Below are 19113 nucleotides of genomic sequence, written 5' to 3' on the forward strand. Positions count from 1 at the left end.
TATCATCTAGGCAATGCATAAAATGTGATTTTGAGGCCTTTTATTTGATTTTAAAGCAAGAAATTTGACACCATGCAGTGATGTTGAAGTAGTGAACTGCCAATGACTTCAAAACAAAACATCCCTACATTGCCCTATTTGGTGCCCTACACTTCTGTTTGACTGGAGAATGTAAGTGGGTAAATCCAATGGTGTTGAACTGGTCCCCTCAATTTCATAGGAAAGGGCCTTTCTACCTTATCACCTGTGACCATTTTAAAGTGAAAATCAGTGTTAAACGGACCGCACGAGATACCCATAAAAGTCCAACTGTCCTGCAATTATATTATTCAACTGCCCCTAACATTTCTCATTCACCTACAGCTTTAGTTCTTCCAATATATGCTCTCCTGCAAGTAAAAGTTGAAGATTCAAAATGTCCTAGAATGCTGAACTTCAATGTACCACTGCTCTCAACCAGGCGCCTTGCAAACTCCGGCAGCGTAGATTTACAAGGCGCATCGCTGAGCACGAGTGACAGAATTCCGTTTTCCTGGGAACAAGTTCCTGGCAAGCCCAAAGACTTGAACATAAGTGATGATGTCGATGATGGGGACACACCTCGACCCAAGCTACCTCCAGGCTGGTGGCGCCGGCCTCATGATCTCGATGATGGATGTGAGGGCGATGATGATTTTGATGATGATGTTGGTGACGTTGATGGCGATATTGACAACGTTGATTACAGCAACGATGCTTTCTCAGATGCCATAGATGTGTTCTCATTGTCAGAGGCAATAGACATTGTGGAAAAGAAAGCACAGAGAGAACATGAAACAACAGGTAGTTTGAGGTTAAAGCTTGCAGAAGAGTCAAGGGAGATGAACCAAAAGTGCTCAAATTTCATAATCGAGCGGTTTCTTCCAGATGCCACTGCATTGGCTGCATCATCTGCTCTACAGCTAAATGTGTCCCAGATCAGTTCAAGCAATGAGCTTTGTTATCCATGTAATTATCCAGAGCCAGAGGCTTGTGTTTCAAGAACAGTCTGCAGGCAATCGTACTCTTCACCTAAGGGTTGTGGCTTGCATGTTTTCTTCCCTTGGCGCATGAAGCACAAGCTCTGTGGAATTAAGAGCCCTGTCAGTGCACAAGCTCATTGCAGTGTAAAACACAAGAAACATAGATCATAAGCAGCTAAAAGGCTAATTAAGTAATTAGAACTTGATGTATAGTAATAGTATAATTATGAAATTTTCTTCTTTTTGATGCTTTTGTTTCTATTTGTCAAAAAGTTTTACTTACATTCTGCTTATTGGTTTGAGCTGATGGTGCAGAGAAATTAACTGCAATCTCATTTAAATCTCCATATAATTTTTATGTTCCATATTGATATGGATGAATTGGTACTTATGCTGGTAATTATGAAATTTTAATTTCAGATTATGGACAAACACTGCACTGCATACCAACATCAAATTCCTTATAATTTAAGGTCACCAACAAAGGCTGGCTATTATTCACTAAGACATTTTCTACTCAAATCCAAATGTTGGTCATCAAACCATGGCTTGGCATTCATTAACATATACAAAATACAAATAGAGTGAATCATATCTTTTGGAAAAGTAAGAAAATGTGTATTCAAAAGCGCATTCTCTTATGGTCCTCAAAATGCCAATGGTGCAATGATGTAAGTTCATTGTTTGTGGTCATTGAATTTGCAACGTTGCATGTACGTGCACTATTGGTAATTCAACAATGTATAGCCACATTTTTCTTATGTATGTTTTTTAATGATCGTTGTAATTCCATTGTATTTATCTCAATTTTTTTTTTCCTAAACTGCATGATTATTCAAATATTTTAAATACAGTAGTGGTTTTGGAAATGTGGGAGATTTGACTATCTACCAAAAAATTTTATATGATATTTTTTTTATGCGCAAAAGTTTATATGATATTACTTTTAGAAAAGAAACAAAAAAAAAAAAAAAAAAAAAGGTTTATTTGATATTTCTGAACGGTACGCTGTCGGCACGAACCAACCATTCACACGTGGGAGATTTAAAAAAATCCTAGGGTTTTCAAGGGCGGTGAACCCGGGCAGCCTCGGGCAGGCACAGACCCCTGCCCGCTGGTTCTTATTTCAGAAACTTTGGTGACCCCCTCTCGTCTCCCTCCCGCTTCTTCCAAGCATTCGAAATATAAACCATTATATAAATCGCCGATAAATTCTTTTTCATTCATACGCTCTCTTCCTCAATCTCTCTCTCTTCTCTCTTGCTCTCTGTGTGCTCTGCTTTGTCTCTACGCAACGTGCAGAGGGGAGGTGAAGTGCTCGCTTGCTCTTCCATTTGTTCTTCGAGTAGGGTTTTAGAGCCTTACTCGCGCGCGCTGCTTCATCGGCTTCTACTTGGGGTATCTCTCTCTTTCTAATCTCAATCTATGCTGTTTGGTTTACATTTCTGGTAATAGATCTGCTGCTTTTGTATGTTTCTACGTGTTTTTGGTCCCCTAGGTTTTGTGCTCCGCTCTAGTATTTGCTGTGTGAAATGTGATTTGGGTTTTATTTAGTCTAATGCGGTTCCTTAGGGTTTCAGTATTCAGGATCTTACTTGTTGTTCTCAATCGAATAGTGCATGTCATGGATTGTGTCATGTTTGGGGTTTTGAGGATTTAAGCTGTGTGTTCGTCTACATTTCTTTCCTTTTGTTTATTTGGGTTGTCTTTCTTACTCTTAAGCGATTTGAATTGTAATAAATGGTTATGAGTGAGGTTATTTTATATTACAACTTAGTTTAAATCATTTTAAATTGTTTATCTGGAAATCTGAATGAAAAGAAGAGGGAAGATGGGGAGATTTTTCTATGTTTCTCACATGATGCTTTGTTTCTGAGTTTTAAGGAATTAAGCTTCTGGCTTAGAAGTTTCTGATGTCATGGTTCTGGTGTTTCAGAAACTGAATTTGGCCAGTTAGTTAGGAATTTGGTTCAATCGGGTGATGCTTGAATCACCTTTGGTATAGAAGAGAAAAAGACATGAGTTGCAATTTTATGTAATTTTAGTGCAAGTTATGGTTTGGTTGTCATGTTAGTTGTATTTGGAGGTTTCTGTTTCTCTCTACAGTTGCTGCTTTCATGCTTGATCATTCTTTTCACTGTCCCTTGCAATGTGTATGTCCTCTATTGATTTAGCAAATTTTCAAGTAGATTTTTTAATTAATTTAGTTTTCTTTTTTGTAATCTTTAGTCAATGACATACTGTATAGCCTCAAGAAATCATTGGTTTCAACTCAATCATTATTGTCTGTTTATATATTCTTATGTATCTTTTTGTGGTTTCTTTTGTTGTAGGAAATAAATGGCTATGGAGATTACTCAGTTTCTATTGGCAGCTCAATCAGCTGATGCAAGAATTCGTACTGAAGCAGAGGCTAATCTTAGGCAATTTCAAGAGCAAAATGCTCCTTCTTTTCTTCTGTCTTTGTCAGTTGAGCTTGCAAACAATGAGAAACCCACTGAATCCCGTACGTTGGCTGGTATAGTGCTTAAGAACTCATTAGATGCCAAAGATGCTGTTACAAAAGAACATCTTGCTCGACAATGGATGACTATTGACATTTCTATTATATCCCAAATCAAGGACTTGCTCTTAAGGACACTTGGGTCACCTGTGTCAGAGGCAAGACACACCTCTGCCCAAGTTATTGCGAAAATTGCTTCTATTGATATTCCCAGGAAACAGTGGACTGGCCTAATTGGATCTTTGCTTAACAATATGACTCAGCGAGATAGCCCTGCTGGTTTGAAACAGTCAACCTTGGAAACACTTGGTTATGTATGTGAGGAGATATCCCATCAAGATCTTGGGCAAGATGAGGTGAACAATGTTCTTACTGCTGTAGTCCAAGGAATGAACCTTGCTGAAAACAGCCCTGAAGTCCGTCTTGCTGCAACAAGGGCTCTATATAATGCCCTGGAGTTTGCACAGACCAACTTTGAAAATGAGATGGAACGGAATTACATCATGAAGATGATCTGTGAGACGGCCTTGTCTAAGGAGGTAGATATTAGGCAGGCTGCTTTTGAGTGTCTTGCTTCAATTGCTTCAAGGTACTATGAGGTGCTTGAGCCTTATATGCAGGCTCTCTTTGAGCTTACGTCAAATGCTGTAAAGGGGGATGAAGAGGCCGTTGCCCTCCAAGCAATTGAGTTTTGGAGCTCCATTTGTGATGAAGAAATAGAGCTTCAAGAATTTGAGAGTGGTGAGAGTGGGGACTCTGTGCCTCATTCACGTTTTATAGAAAAAGCTCTGACATCTCTAGTTCCAATGCTGCTGGAAACTTTGCTGAAACAGGAAGAAAATCTAGACCAAGATGACAACATTTGGAATATTGCAATGGCTGGCGGGACATGCCTAGAACTTGTTGCGAGGACTGTTGGGGATGCCATTCTACCTCTTGTGATGCCATTTGTGGAGGCTAACATAGTGAAGCCAGATTGGCACTGTCGCGAGGCAGCCACATTCGCATTTGGCTCAATCATTGAAGGCCCAACCATTGAGCAGCTATCTGGTCTGGTCCATGCAGGTTTAGATTTCCTGCTAAGATTAATGAAGGATGAAAACAACCATGTCAAAGACACTACTGCTTGGACTCTCAGTCGTATATTTGAGTTTTTGCACCATCCTGCTCGGGGATTTTCTGTGATTTCTCCTGATAACCTTCCAAGGGTGGTGGAAGTATTGTTGGAAGGCACGAAGGATGCTCCAAATGTTGCAGAGAAGGTCTGTTGCGCCATTTATCACCTTTGCCAAGGGTATGAGGAAGCAGGAACCTCTTCCTCTCTCTTTACTCCATATGTCCCAGCCATCATTGAATGTCTTCTTTCCACTGCTAGTCGTCCAGATGGGGATGATTCTAGATTGAGGTCTACTGCATATGAATCAGTGAATGCAGTCGTAAGGTGTTCCAATATTGTAGAAACATCACAAATTATAGTTCAGCTACTCCCTGTGATCATGAATAAGTTGGGTCAGACTTTGGAGCTTCAGATTGTATCGTCAGATGACAAGGAAAAGCAAGGAGACTTGCAAGCTTCTTTTTGTGGTGTCCTTCAGGTTATCATTCAGAAACTTAGCAGTGTTGAGGAAACTAAGCGCTTTATATTGGAGGCAGCAGATCAGATAATGCTTTTGTTTCTTAGAGTGTTTGCTTGCCGTAGTTCTACAGTGCATGAGGAAGCAATGCTTGCTATAGGTGCACTGGCTTATGCAACTGGGTCTCATTTTGAGAAGTACCTGCCTGAACTGTACAAGTATTTGGAGATGGGGTTGCAGAATTTTGAGGAGTATCAAGTCTGTGCTATCACAGTTGGGGTGGTTGGTGACATTTGCCGTGCCTTGGATGACAAGGCATTACAGTACTGTGATGGGATTATGAATCACCTGATGAAAGACTTGTCTAGTGAAGCGCTCCACCGGTCTGTCAAGCCTCCCATATTCTCTGTCTTTGGCGACATAGCTCTTGCAATAGGAGAACATTTTGAGAAGTATACACCTTATGCAGTGCAGATGATGCAGGGAGCTGCGGAGCTTTGTGCTCGGATGGACTCCAGTGCTAATGATGATGAGTTATTGGAATATGGAAACCAGCTAAAGTGTAGCATCTTTGAAGCTTATTCTGGTATACTTCAGGGCTTTAAGAATTCAAAGCCTCATGTCATGCTGCCATATGCCCAACATATCCTGCAGTTTGTTGAATTGGTCTTAAGGGAGACGCACAGGTATCATCCTCTCTCTCTCTCTCTCTCTCTCTCTCTCTATATATATATATATATATATATATATCCAGATGTATCAAATATATTGCCCCTAAATTTCTGGCTTTGCCGGTTTGGAATCTGTTTTCTTCCCATCTGATTGTCCTTGTTTTACAGGGATGACAGTGTGACAAATGCTGCAGTTGCTGCATTGGGTGACGTTGCAGATGTACTTGGCCCAAACATTAAGCAGCTGTTTGGGGACCTTGCATTCATTGATGCCTTTTTGCAAGAGTGCCTTCAATCCGATGATGAACAACTCAGGACAACGGCAGCTTGGACTCTGGAGAGGATTAGGCGCATCATGGAGTCATGAGAAGTGGCTGGTTCTTTTGTGAGTAAATGATATTTTCTGTCTAGTATTAGTATTCAGCGAGGCCTAATGGACACAGGTTCTGTACTTCTGAGATTTCTTAGAAAACCATCATCATTGAAGCCAGTATGAAGGTGGCTTTTCTTATGTTTTTGAACTCTCTTAATTGTAATGCATCCACTGATCAGTGGTTTGATGGGTCAATTTTTATGTTCTCCTTCAGTTTTTCTCATGCTTCTTTACTCGTACTGCTGTACAACTTCATATTCTACGACAATGCTTAGAAGCCCCAAACGACATTTGACTTCCTAGTTTGCATCAAATCAAATGCTTAATGAACTTAGAATAGAGCTCTAATAATTTTGTTATAGCTTAAGAATTAAAAAACTTATATATATAATTGATTGGAAAATGAATTTTAGTCAAATGTTACAATGTTTGATTTGAATTGAATCTCCCCCAATAATAAATCAGAAATAAAAAGGATGGGGAGCAAAAATTGAAAGCGTAAAACCACTGTTATCTGCCACCGCTCATGGAACTGCAAGAGATCCCACCTACGGATGATGACTGATACGATGTGATTGTATCAGTCGAAAGGAGCTGCATAAATCTTGCGTTCGTTTCACTGATCCGTCCAGAATCAACAATGCTCCAGTTGTCGATTTCTGGGAGCTCCTCATCCTCGTGGAGATATCGTACCACTTGTCTCATTGTAGGCCTAGCGTCTGGTTTGTAGTGAGAGCAAATCAAACCCAGCTCCAGCACCAACTTCATCTCCTTATCAACATAATTCGAATCCAAGTTCGGATCAACGGTTTCGAGTATGCGATCCTCTTTATGCTTCTCCATCACCCAATCCGCCAGAATGAATTCGCCTGAGCCGATAGGTCTTTGCCCACAAGCCACTTCAAGGAGCAAAACCCCATATGCGAACACATCAGAGCATGTGGAGGCCTTCCCTGTGCGAGCCAATTCAGGGGCAATGTACCCAATTGTACCAACCACACCTGTTGTGTGTGATATTTCCCCATGATCATAGAGCCTGGCAAGACCAAAGTCGCTTAGCCGGGGGTTCATGTCTACATCTATCAAGACGTTGCTCGACTTCACGTCTCTGTGAATCACCACTTGCTCCCATTCTTCATGTAGATACAACAATCCGGAGGCAATGCCTTTGAGGATGTTGAATCTTTGCTCCCAGCTCAATACAAAGTTGCCTCTGGGCTCGAAAACGAGTGTGTCAAGGCTTCCATATGGGATGTAATCGTAGACTATAAGGAGGTTGTTCTTTTTCTTGCACCAGCCTAGGAGATGGACCAAATTCTTGTGCCTCAATCGTCCCAAGCTCTCGATTTCTGCCGCAAATTCCCTCATTCCTTGAATGGAATTTCTTGTGATCTTCTTAACTGCAATTTCACATCCAGTAGAAGCTAAGTCACCTTTGTAAACTTCACCAAAGCCGCCGGCTCCAATCACACCAGAGGCTTTGAAACCCTTTGTTGCTGCATGAAGATCCTTGTACTTGAACCTGTGAGGACAATCCAGCTCCCAATCCTCAAGACTCTCAGACTCAAATCCCACCATTTTTCTATACAAGGTAAAGAAGAACAAAATTCCCAACAACACGAAGACCACAACCGATAAGGCCACGATAAGAGCCTTAATCTGGGGTTTGTAAGAGGATGAACTTTTCTCTTTTGGTGGGTTAGGAAGCTGGGAAAGGTTGAGTTGACTTGGCATCCCATCCACTGCAAAACTCCATGCTATTATGTAATGAGAGCTTACCTCTTTCCCTGTGGATGCAGAGAAGCCGGCATACATAGTCTCTTGAAGAGTAGGGGATAGGTTGACTGGATGGGACAATAGTGGTTTCTCTGGTTTGTTCTTATCTATGGGAGCAATTGTGACATTCACAATTTGAGTTTTGCCATCATAATCTATCCAAGCTTGGATAAGATCACCGCTCTCCAAGTCCATTTCTTCTTTGTGCGCACCTGCGACAAAGTAAGCAGCTGGTTCAGATGCCACAGAGTACACACTGTTAATGTTGATGCCAACATGGTTTCCTGCAGTGTTGGAGTTTTCCTTGAACCCGTTAACCGTATCGAATTCAACAGCAAAGATGTGGTTCGAAGAGCTATTGTCATTTGTAGAGTTGACAATCCCAAGGAAGTGCCCGGAATCAGCCCCGGGGAACTGCGGAGAGGGAGACAGTGTGAAGGCTAGGCCGAAGCCACCATTGCCGGAGCTTGATGAGACTATTGCAAAAACAAAATGTGTGCTGAAAGAAGAAGCATTGGGGTATGAAGAAGAGTTTTTGTCGAACATGGTTATGGGTTTGTCATAGAATGCATGGCCTATAATATTATGTGTTTTGTTAGTGAGCCTGATCATACCGGAGGGCTTGAGTATAGAAGCCCCCTTTAGGGTCAGATTTGATTCACTTCCATTGAACCCATTGAACAGGAATTCAACTCCCTGAACCAGAGAGCAAATGGGAAACAAGAAGACAAGGAACAAGGCTAAAGAAACTGCTAAAGCCATTGAAGTTTTGAGCTGAGAAATTGCAGATTGGAGCAAGTCGAAAGACCTTAATGTAGCTGAGGAGTGAGAGGAAGGTGAAGGACTTGAATTGGTCAAGGTTTTCAGACTGTTGTCTGTCCTAAGCTGAGGGCCAAGGCAGCAACAAAGGTAAACAACCCTGCCAATAGGGAACTGAGATTTCTTGAGGCACTTTGCAATTAATTGTCCAAGAGATAATGGAATTATATATAAATGTTCATTTACCGTGTTGGGAGGTGTTCTGAATGTTCCAAGAGAAAAAGACTTAAACGAAATTATTGACCAACTGATAATGGCATGTTGGATTATTATTATTGGCTCCATTGACTTGCTCAATGGAAGAAAAGGACTTGAGTGATTATCAACATTTCTCCAGTATTTTAGTGGCTATAGATCCTTCTGTCTACTCTGTGACAAAATGACCGCTAACTATAAATTTATAGCCTTGACTCTTAAGGTACATTGAACGTTTGGAGAGCGAGAATGCAACAACACAGAAAAAGAAGGGACTAAGAAGAAAAAAAAATTTGAAATTATAATACCTGGACATGTGGGTGGGCTTTTTGCACTCTCAACTTGTAGCAAAACTTTATTGTAACGAGAATATCACTGTTTTGTTATTTATTACAGGCCTATAATTCAATGACACGTGGAAAAATCCGCTTGTCATTGCACTATTGCCAAGTTAGCAAAAAGTGCTATATCCGTTGCACGAAAGTCTCTCTCCTCAACCTGGGCTCTTAGGAACTGTGTTAGCAAGAAGAAGAATTTTGTAAATAAAAAAAGATGAAGAAGAAGAATTTATTATATGTTAAGCTGATTCCTCTTGATGCAAGAAAGGAATTTTTTTTTTTCTTTCAATTATTTGTTTTTCTACTAAAAGCAGGTTATGAAATGAAATGTAGACTTTTTAATGTTCACAGAATAGAATGTCTTAGAACTAAAATAGGCAAAAAGCAAGCAACAATTAAAGATTAACCCATTGAAACCATGTAATTGTTTTTCATTTTTTAATACTATTTTTAGTACTATGTTTAGATTAATTAATTAATGCAGATTATTATATTTGAGTGGCTTTTGTTGACCCAAGCGCCAGGAATCTCAATAATTGAAGACCATTGCAATCTTTTCTCCTCTCCCCTGTCCAAAGTCAAAGTTAACTATGCTCTGTGCGTGTGTGATCACTAGGCTTAGGCAACGCCACGAGGATTGATTTCAGAGCTGGATGTGAAATGACTCAAATGACCAACCAACCCAAATGTACTCACATTGGAATGTTCATAGAAAGGGTCCCCAAACGACCATTGAAATTCTTTGGCAACGGTTGAAAACTGCAAGTTGAGCATCTTTTTTTCTTTATTGGGTTTTCTTTTTTGTTGGTTTTGTTTGTCTGAGTTGAGTTCGTTTTCTTTTTGCATCCTCACAGCAGTCCGTACTATGATCGATACTTTGATAAATAAAATAAGAAAACTGGTAAGTGCTGTCATTTTTCTCAATTATGTATCAAGCTAACAGGCTATATGTTAGGATATCTAAGGCAGGCAAGTACACAGATTAATATGATACTCAGCATCCCATTGCTACAATCATCCAATTTGCAGCTTGTGGAAATGCTTTCATTACCATGTGACAAAATAATCAGATTGACTAAAGGTCTCAGTTTGAAGAAAATCTATCTAACAATCTGCATGAACATGCTTAAGATGACTTGGTATAAAATCTTATTTGTTTCGACCAAACGATACGATTGAAGATTACCCGCTGTTGTTTGCTCTAAACCTCCATGTCTTAATTAAGCCATGAATTATGATAACAAATGATTAACTTTCAATTACATTGCAATGGTTCATCATACACTGCTTTCTGCAATGACACCAGCAAAGAACAGAACCGATGAACAGGGTTTTCCATAGCTTTTTGTACTCACATGGCTCAAATCCAAAACTCACAAATCAAATTAGCATGTGAACAGAGATGTTCAAACATTTTTCTGCTAATTAACGTATAAAAATAATCCTGCAATAATATTGGAGGCTGGGACAGCGACCGCTGTGAAGCTCTGCACATGATAAACTAAGCATAAATATAATATATGTCAACATCTTGATGGTTTATCTTAGAGTTTTTTGTAGCAATAGTCTCTCAACTATACTCGAAGTTATATTTTGGTCACTTAACTCCAAAAATAGTTACAGAAGTCACTCAATTTGGTATTATGTTACACCATTAGCCCCTACTATTATAGAGACTTGACGGTAGAGACTAATGGTGCAACACAACACCTAATTTAGTGACATTTGTAACTATTTTTTGGAGTTGAGTGACCAAAATATAACTCCGAGTATAGATAAGTGACCATTGCTACAAATAACCCTTATTTATTTATTTTTTGTTATTTTGTTTTTATAAATATTTGGAATGAATTTCCAAGTTTACCCATAGATTTAACGGAAAATTAAACAAACTTGACGAAAGAGACTAATAATGCAACATCATACATAATTGGGAGATCTCTGCAACTATTTTTGAAGTTGAGTGATCAAAATGTAATTATGGGTATAATTCAAATACCATTTCTGAAAAAACCCATTTATCTTAATATTAATTGGTCCACGAAGAAGATAACCGGAGGGTTACAAAGATTGATGGATGGTATACTACGTTATTCAGAAATTCATACAATAATAACCCCAGAAAGGAAGAGCCCATTTTTGTGGCCTCCAAGGCAGGAAAACTCCATGCCAGTCATGGGAAAAAGTATGCTTTACGTATTAGACCTTCATGCTTTGAAATCATTCCACGTAGAGTGGCAAAGAAATTGAAGATCTTTTCAGTTATGATCTCATCACAATGCTTCGAAATCATTCCACGTAGAGGTGCAAAAAGTATTTTCATCACAATGTTTGTAATGCAGATATATTTTATCTTATATAATCAATCATTAAATGGATCACAAGATATATTTTCCCTATACATTGAAATACTTGTAGGTTGAATAATTTATGGCTTCAATGTTTTGGCCAGATTACAAAAAATCAATATTATCTCTCAACTCTGAGGTGAAAGATAAGACACCCTGGTAAAGTTTACCAAAGCCACCAGAGGCATTGAAACCCCTTATTGCTTGCTGCATAAAGATCCTTGTACTTGAACCTTTGAGGACAATCCAGCTCCCAATCCTCAAGACTCTCATACTCAAACCCCAGTATGTTTTTATACAAGGTAAAGAAGAACTAAATTCCCAACAACACGAAGACCGCAACCGATAAGGCCACAATAAGAGTCTTAATCTGGGGCTTGCCAGAGGATGAACTTTTCTCTTTTGGTGGGTTAGGAAGCTGGGAAATGTTGAGTTGACTTGGCATCCCATCCACTGCAAAACTCCATGCTATTATGTAATGAGAGCTTACCTCTTTCCCTGTGGATGCAGAGAAGCCTGCATACATAGTCTCTTGAAGAGTAGGGGATAGGTTGACATGATGGGACAATAGTGGTTTCTCTGGTTTGTTCTTATCTATGGGAGCTATTGTGACATTCACAATTTGAGTTTTGCCATCATAATCTATCCAAGCTTGGATAAGATCACCGCTCTCCAAGTTCATTTCTTCTTTGTGGGCACCTGCGACAAAGTAAGCAGCTGGTTCAGATGCCACAGAGTACACACTGTTAATGTTGATGCCAACATGGTTTCCTGCAGTGTTGGAGTTTTCTTTGAACCCGTTTGCCGTATCGAATTCAACGGCAAAGATGTGGTTCGAAGAGTTATTGTCATTTGTAGAGTTGACAATCCCAAGGAAGTGCCCGGAATCAGCCCCGGGGAACTGCGGAGAGGGAGACAGTGTGAAGGCTAGGCCAAAGCCACCATTGCCGGAGCTTGATGAGACCATTGCAAAAACAAAATGTGTGCTGAAAGAAGAAGCATTGGGGTATGAAGAAGAGTTTTTGTCGAACATGGTTATAGGTTTGTCATAGAATGCATGGCCTATAATATTATGTGTTTTGTTAGTGAGCCTGATCATACCAGAGGGCTTGACTATAGAAGCCCCCTCTAGGGTCAGATTTGATTCACTTCCATTGAACCCATTGAACAGGAATTCAACTCCCTGAACCAGAGAGTAAATGGGAAACAAGAAGACAAGGAACAAGGCTAAAGAAACTGCTAAAGCCATTGAAGTTTTGAGCTGAGAAATTGCAGATTAGAGCAAGTCGAAAGACCTTAATGTAGCTGACAAGTGAGAGGAAGGTGAAGGACTTGAATTGGTCAAGGTTTAGAGCATATGGTCTGTGCTGAGCCCAAGTCAGCAAGAATGGTAAAACTTAGATTTCTTGGGCAAGATGCTCATTTTCCGTTTTTTTTTTTTGGTGGGGGTTGGTGTGGGAGGGGAGGTGTTCTGATCAATTTTCCAAGCTAAAAAGACTTGAGTGAAATTATTGCCTCCATTGACTTGCTCAACCTCTAACATTTAAACCTCTTATGAAATGTCATGGAAGAAAAGGACTTGAGTGCTTATCAACTTCGCTATAGATCCTTCTGTCAACTCTTTGGCACAAAAAGACCGCTAACTATAAGTTCAGCCTTGACCCTTTTGACACGCAGAGAGCACACAAAGAATGGGAAGAAACAAGAAAAAAAACAAACCTGAAATTATAATATTTGGGCTTCTGGGTGGGCTTTTTACACTTTCGAATGATGATGCTATGTGTTGGCAGTAAGAGGCTAAGCCCAACACGACACCCAGATAATCAAAATGATGATGTTATGTGTTTAGGAATTTAACATATGTGATATAACTTAGAAGCAGACTTTCCTGGATGCAAGAAAGGAACCTTTTGTTTCTATCTGGTTTGTTTTTCTTCTAAAAGCAGGTTATGAAATGTAGGCTCTTAGAACTAAAACAACTAATAAGCAAGCACCAATGAAAGATTAACCCATTGATGAATTGAATCTCCACGTTGTTGTTTTGAATGTTTTCTTAATTATACTATTTTTAGTAATTATGTTTAGACTAAACAATCCATATTATTACATCGTTTGTATCAAAAAAGAAAAATCCATATTAGTATACTCGGTGGGTTTTGTTGACCCAAGAGAGCCAGGAATCTCTCAATCATTGAAGATTATTGCAGTCTTTTCTCCTCTGCCATGTCAAAGTTAACTATGCGATTGTGTGTGTGTGTGTGTGTGTGATCACAAGGCACGGCCATTAGGATTGATTTCAGACCTACGAACCCACATATACTTTGTAGTTGGATAAAATATCAGGCAAAAACCACAACAGAAACATCACACAGAAACTTCTCATTTTGATCCCCTTTGATGATTGGCATTACGTGTAATGAAAGGCGTGCTATCAAATGTCATAAAAATCAACAAATAGTAAAGGATCCGTAGTTTCATGCAGTGTTCAAAGTTCAAACAAACCATTCAACACATTGACTTGGTGCCTCCAATATATTTTCATAAAAAATTAGTTAAAATAGCAGGCAAAAACTACAACAGAAGCATCACCACATAGACTTCCCATTTTATCACATTGATGATGATGACCATCATGTTTAGATCATGCATTCTAAACTTTGATGGCAACCCATCATATAATGTCTGATCCCACACAGTTGTTATGGAGCCTGTACACACTTGATAAGACATGAGGCAATAAGAAAATAATATCAAATAATACAGACAAACGCAGAAGTTGTTAGGCGAAAACTTGAACCAAATTCATGGAAACCTTAATTATTTTACTGATCATCAATTTTGTCTTCTGCATTTTATTCTTTCAAATAAATACTTGAAGATAACTTGAAGCCTTTGGATAGGAAAGGCCTTGACCAAGACCATTACTGTAAATTTGGTTTACATGTTGACTGACTAGATGGCCGTTCTTTGATTTAATACCAGAGATTAGTATCTTTTGATCAAGAAACCTTAATTCTTGGCATCAAGAAGCATTTTTTTAACTACTTGAGGACAAGTATCCAGATGAATATAATACTCAGTCTAACAATCTGCATTTTTTTAACTACTTGAGGACAAGCATTTTTCTTATTAGATTGACTAAGGCGTGAATTTGAAGAAACCTATCTAACAATCTGCATGAACATGCTTAAAATTTGACTTGGCATATAATCTTTTTGTTTCGGCCAAACGATACACGCTATTGGCTCTAAACCTCCATGTCTTAATTAAGCCATGAATTATGATAACAAATAATTAACTTTCAATTACATTGCAATGGTTCATCATATATCGCTTTCTGCAATTACACCTGCAAACAACAGAACCGACTAACAGGATTTTCCATAGCTTTTTGTACTCACATGGTCCAAATCCAAAACTCACAAATCAAATCAACATGTGAATAGAGATGTTTAATAAATTTATCTACTCTAACGTATAAATAAAATCCTGCAAGAATATTAGAGGCCGGGCAGAGCATATACATACAGTAACCCCTGTGAAGCTCTGCAAATAAATATAATATATGTCAACATCTTGGTGGTTTATCTTAATATTAATTGGTCGACGAAGAAGATAACGAGATGGTTACAAAGACTAATAGATGTTATATCACGTTATGCAGAAATTCATATAACAATAACCCCAAAAAGAAAGATCCCAATTTGTGGCCTCCAAGGCAGGAAAACTCCATGACAGTATGCAAAATGTATGCCTTACGTATTCGAAATTATAATACAGCCAATGTTAGTTGGTGCAGAGACCTTCATGCTTTGAAATCTTTCCACGTAGAGGAGCAAAGACATTGAAGATCTTTGAAGATAAGGTCTCATATAATATTCATCAGAATGTTTGTAATGCAGATATATTTTATCTGATATAAAGTATAATCAAATTGATCCTAAGATTTATTTGCCCTATCCATTGAACTTGTAGGTTGAATAATTTATACTTCAATGTTCTCGTTAAGACTGCAAACAACATAATGATATACATGCTGATTACATAATCACATTTAACTAATAATTAATCAATTAACTAATATGCATAAGACCCTATCAGCGAGAAGAGGTGGTTCTGCTGCATTACCTTCTGCAGAATCTCAATTATCCAGAAACGACGGCAAATACTTATCCTAATAAAAAAGATTATAGTATTGCAATTTGCATTCATTACTGTTAATAAGACAACATTTGGTAATTGTAAAACCTGCATTTGGTTGCGTCCAACTCTTTCTTTCGGCTTTGATATTAAATTAGACAACACTATCTAGCTAAAAATGATTAATTATGACTTCATCCAAATACTTAGCACATTTATCTGTAGCTAAAGGTGCCATTTTCAACCTCCATCTTCACCTTTCTAAAGAAATGTCTAATTGTTTGAAGAACAAACAACAGATGGCCTAAGAGCCTTTCATGCAACCATGCAATGACACGAGGCTCTTACACGATTTCTGAGAGCCTTGAAGATTGTTTGCCTTATAATTTCTGTGCAGTGATTATGTTAATAATAATAACATAATTTCTAAGATAATATGAAACTAACTGTGAAGTTTAATGGACATTGCAGGCCTTGAGATTAATGCGTGATACCATATAACAATATAATATATAGGAAGTTTAGTCGGAAAGTTTACGTGCAAGCTGATTGATTGTTTCTGCTTGGCCTTTGTCTAGAGGAAATATGTTTGGTGACAGCAAGGTGCCTCTTCCTACGTAAACCGATACTTAATTTGTTTTAATATGGCTTAATTTGTTTTAATAAGGATTAATTTGGTATAACAATTGGTATAAGAGATAAGGTGTCATTGTATATGGAAGGATGACCAGGACTCTGTGTCCCCAATCTGGACTTATATGATTGGTTGTTCTTCACATTGAGGGCTTTAATGTCAACACACAATTAAGAATTGTTTAATTTATTAATTAGGTTATATTTCTTATGAAGTGAAAGGTAATTACGTTGAAAAGACATGAATATTTATCTATCCAATTTTGTTGATTATAATACAAAGGATACGTGCAACATATAAGCCACCCCCACAAGAAGCTGCCAGGAAAGTAAGGATACTTGAGTTGGGAACCTTTGTGGAATTACGTATGCAGTGTGTAGAAAGTTGGTGAAAGTGATTGGTATTTGTTTATGGAGATAAGATGGTGATTAATAATAATTCTCTATTTTAATAATAGTCTGTTTTTTTATAGTATTTTATGCTTAATCTGTCGCTATATTGTTCATCAAGTCATATATAATGATCAATTAAGACTCATTGGCAAATCAAACTTGCAGAGAAAAGTCTTCTTACCTTTAATATTCATCAGAAGAGATGATGCAATCTGAGCTTCTTCCTCCATACCTTAATGTAATCAACTCACCTTTTGACCAATTTGAATACAACGACGTCAACATGGGAAGCTATGACTTCTCTTCTCCGTTCATGGCCTCCGATGAATTTTCCGAAACTTCTTCATTTCCCTTTGCAACCATGTTCTCTGGTGACTTTGAACAACTTGCAGATTGTGATCATCTCCTGCAAGTCACATCATCAGTGGAGGAATTTCCAATGGACTTTGGAGGGTTTGAGCCTAATTATTTGATTGGTGATATAGAAGGCATGTATGCCTGTTTGGAAAGGAGTGAGGGGAGCACCCTTCCATCACAGCAATTTTCTATTGAAGGAAATGATGTGTGGAGCCCTAACTCATTAATGACATCTGAAGCATCATCCATGGATGTGACCTCTATCCATCAATCACTGACTCTGCCTCGGGAAGAGATGGAAATCGATAACGAATTGAGTATTCGTCATCTGCTCAAGGCGTACGGCGAAGCCATGGAGATGGGACAGAGGGAGCTAGAGGAGGTAATCCTGAGATGCCTTAGTGAGAAAGTCAACCCACTTGGTCAATCTTTGGAGCGCCTTGCATTCAACTTATGCCAAGAAGTTGATGATCAGCAAGGCAATTATCTGAAACAAGAATCCTGCAAGAATTTCGAGGCTGCATTTAACCTGTTCTACCAAAGCATCCCCGAGGGGAGGTTTGCGCACTATGCAGCAAACACAGCAATCCTTGAAGCTATCCCGGAGGATGCAGAGACAGTTCACATAGTGGACTTTGACATGGGAGAAGGGGTTCAATTGTCTCAGCTGATTGAGGCTGTGGCACAGAGACACAAAACACTAAAAGTCACAGCAATTAAATGGGATGTGGAAGAGACTGAAGACGGTGCTCCTCCACAGTGGAGATTTGAGGAGACAAAAAGGCAACTGCAGCATCATGCAAGATCTTTTGGCCTAAACTTGAAAGTGGAGGAGATAGCAATTAAGGATTTGGTGAGTGAAGTAAAGAAAGCAAACAAGAGGGGTGGAGGCAGAGAATTTCTAGCATTCAACTGTATGGTGTGGCTGCCCCACATGAGGAGAAGAAGAAGCAGAGGGCTTATCTTGGAGTTTGTACGGCTAGCTAAGGATTTGTTAGCCAGTTCTGCCAACTACAAGACTAGTAACAGAGGGATTATAACTTTTGGTGATGGAGATGCTTGTGCAAAACTCGAGAACGGTTCGAGTTTCAGTTCATTCTTTGATGGGTATCTGGCTCATTACCAAGCCTTGTTAGAGTCTATCGAGTCGAATTTCCCGAGTCATCTAGCAGAAGCAAGAATGGTGATAGAGCTGATGTTTGTGGCACCTTATGTCTCTTCTCATGCTTTGTTCCAGAAGTGGAACGAAGTAAGAGAAGAGTGCCATCTTCAACCGTGGTTTGGGCTGGAGGGTAAGAGACTGAGCAGAGAAAGTCTGATGGAAGCCAATGAGATGGTGGGAGAAAGCTCATATGGAGTAAGAATTGGACAGAATGGAAATGAAATGGCCTTGGAATGGGAAGGAACTCCTTTGGTTAGAGTGTCAACCTGGACAACCCAAAGCTAGCAGAAAGCAGATCATTTTTTTCTTTCCTTAAATATATTTTCAAATTTATTCCAGCAAATGTGTACACTATGCTGAACATACCATAAGATGTTTCGTACAGATTGATTACATTTTACGTTGTAAAAAGATCAACTAAGTTGACTGATTGTTTGATATAAACTGTACTCTGTGAGCCTGGTAAAACTAATATATCATCACAGCCGTTTTAGGAACAGAGCTTGTCGTAATTTTCGTAACAGGAGATATGCGCAAGTCCTGAGTTGTGGAAGTTTTTCAACCATATTCTAATAGTGCTAGTTTTTAACCAGTTCACATGCTAACAACTTGGAAGCTTTTAAAAACGACCAATAAGATTCACCACTTATGTCAGTGAATTCTGTTGTTAAAGTTTAGACAAAGCAATATTCTAAATAACTCTAAAGTAAGGGAATGGAGATCGAACTAGAGTGTAAGGAGACAGGCACACTGCCTAACTTGGCTAACCCACATCTGCAAATTCTTTAGAGAAAATGAGAATTGAACACACCTAGAGCCATCCACTACTG

General features: G+C 38.9%; 4 protein-coding genes and 1 pseudogene across 5 annotated transcripts; 3 read left to right on the forward strand and 2 right to left on the reverse strand.

The window, feature by feature from the left end:
• The first annotated feature begins 61 nt into the window (after window positions 1-61).
• On the forward strand, window positions 62-1301 carry LOC148921134 (uncharacterized). The gene has a single exon (XM_089052794.1). The coding sequence runs from the start codon at window positions 189-191 to the stop codon at window positions 1170-1172; it is 984 nt and encodes a 327-aa protein (XP_088908920.1). The 5' UTR covers window positions 62-188; the 3' UTR covers window positions 1173-1301.
• An 800-nt stretch (window positions 1302-2101) lies between these two features.
• Window positions 2102-6340, forward strand: LOC103341410 (ARM repeat superfamily protein). Its single transcript, XM_008244925.3, has 3 exons — window positions 2102-2399; window positions 3335-5764; window positions 5918-6340. The coding sequence occupies exons 2-3, from the start codon at window positions 3342-3344 to the stop codon at window positions 6114-6116; spliced, it is 2622 nt and encodes an 873-aa protein (XP_008243147.2). The 5' UTR covers window positions 2102-2399; window positions 3335-3341; the 3' UTR covers window positions 6117-6340.
• Window positions 6341-6473: 133 nt separating this feature from the next.
• LOC103342141 (lectin-domain containing receptor kinase VI.3-like) lies at window positions 6474-8854 on the reverse strand. The gene has a single exon (XM_008245732.3). It carries the CDS (start codon window positions 8658-8660, stop codon window positions 6633-6635), a length of 2028 nt encoding a protein of 675 aa, XP_008243954.2. The 5' UTR covers window positions 8661-8854; the 3' UTR covers window positions 6474-6632.
• Window positions 8855-11551: 2697 nt separating this feature from the next.
• On the reverse strand, window positions 11552-13028 carry LOC148921135 (lectin-domain containing receptor kinase VI.3 pseudogene; annotated as a pseudogene). Its single transcript, XR_016125989.1, has one exon. The product of XR_016125989.1 is annotated as a lectin-domain containing receptor kinase VI.3 pseudogene (transcript).
• Window positions 13029-16815: 3787 nt separating this feature from the next.
• LOC103341397 (protein NODULATION SIGNALING PATHWAY 2-like) lies at window positions 16816-18782 on the forward strand. Its single transcript, XM_008244915.3, has one exon. The coding sequence runs from the start codon at window positions 16967-16969 to the stop codon at window positions 18566-18568; it is 1602 nt and encodes a 533-aa protein (XP_008243137.3). The 5' UTR covers window positions 16816-16966; the 3' UTR covers window positions 18569-18782.
• The last annotated feature ends 331 nt before the right edge of the window (window positions 18783-19113 follow it).

The sequence above is a fragment of the Prunus mume genome, linkage group LG1 (assembly GCF_029339155.1).
Source record: "Prunus mume cultivar Tortuosa linkage group LG1, ASM2933915v1, whole genome shotgun sequence".
Lineage (NCBI taxonomy): Eukaryota > Viridiplantae > Streptophyta > Magnoliopsida > Rosales > Rosaceae > Prunus > Prunus mume.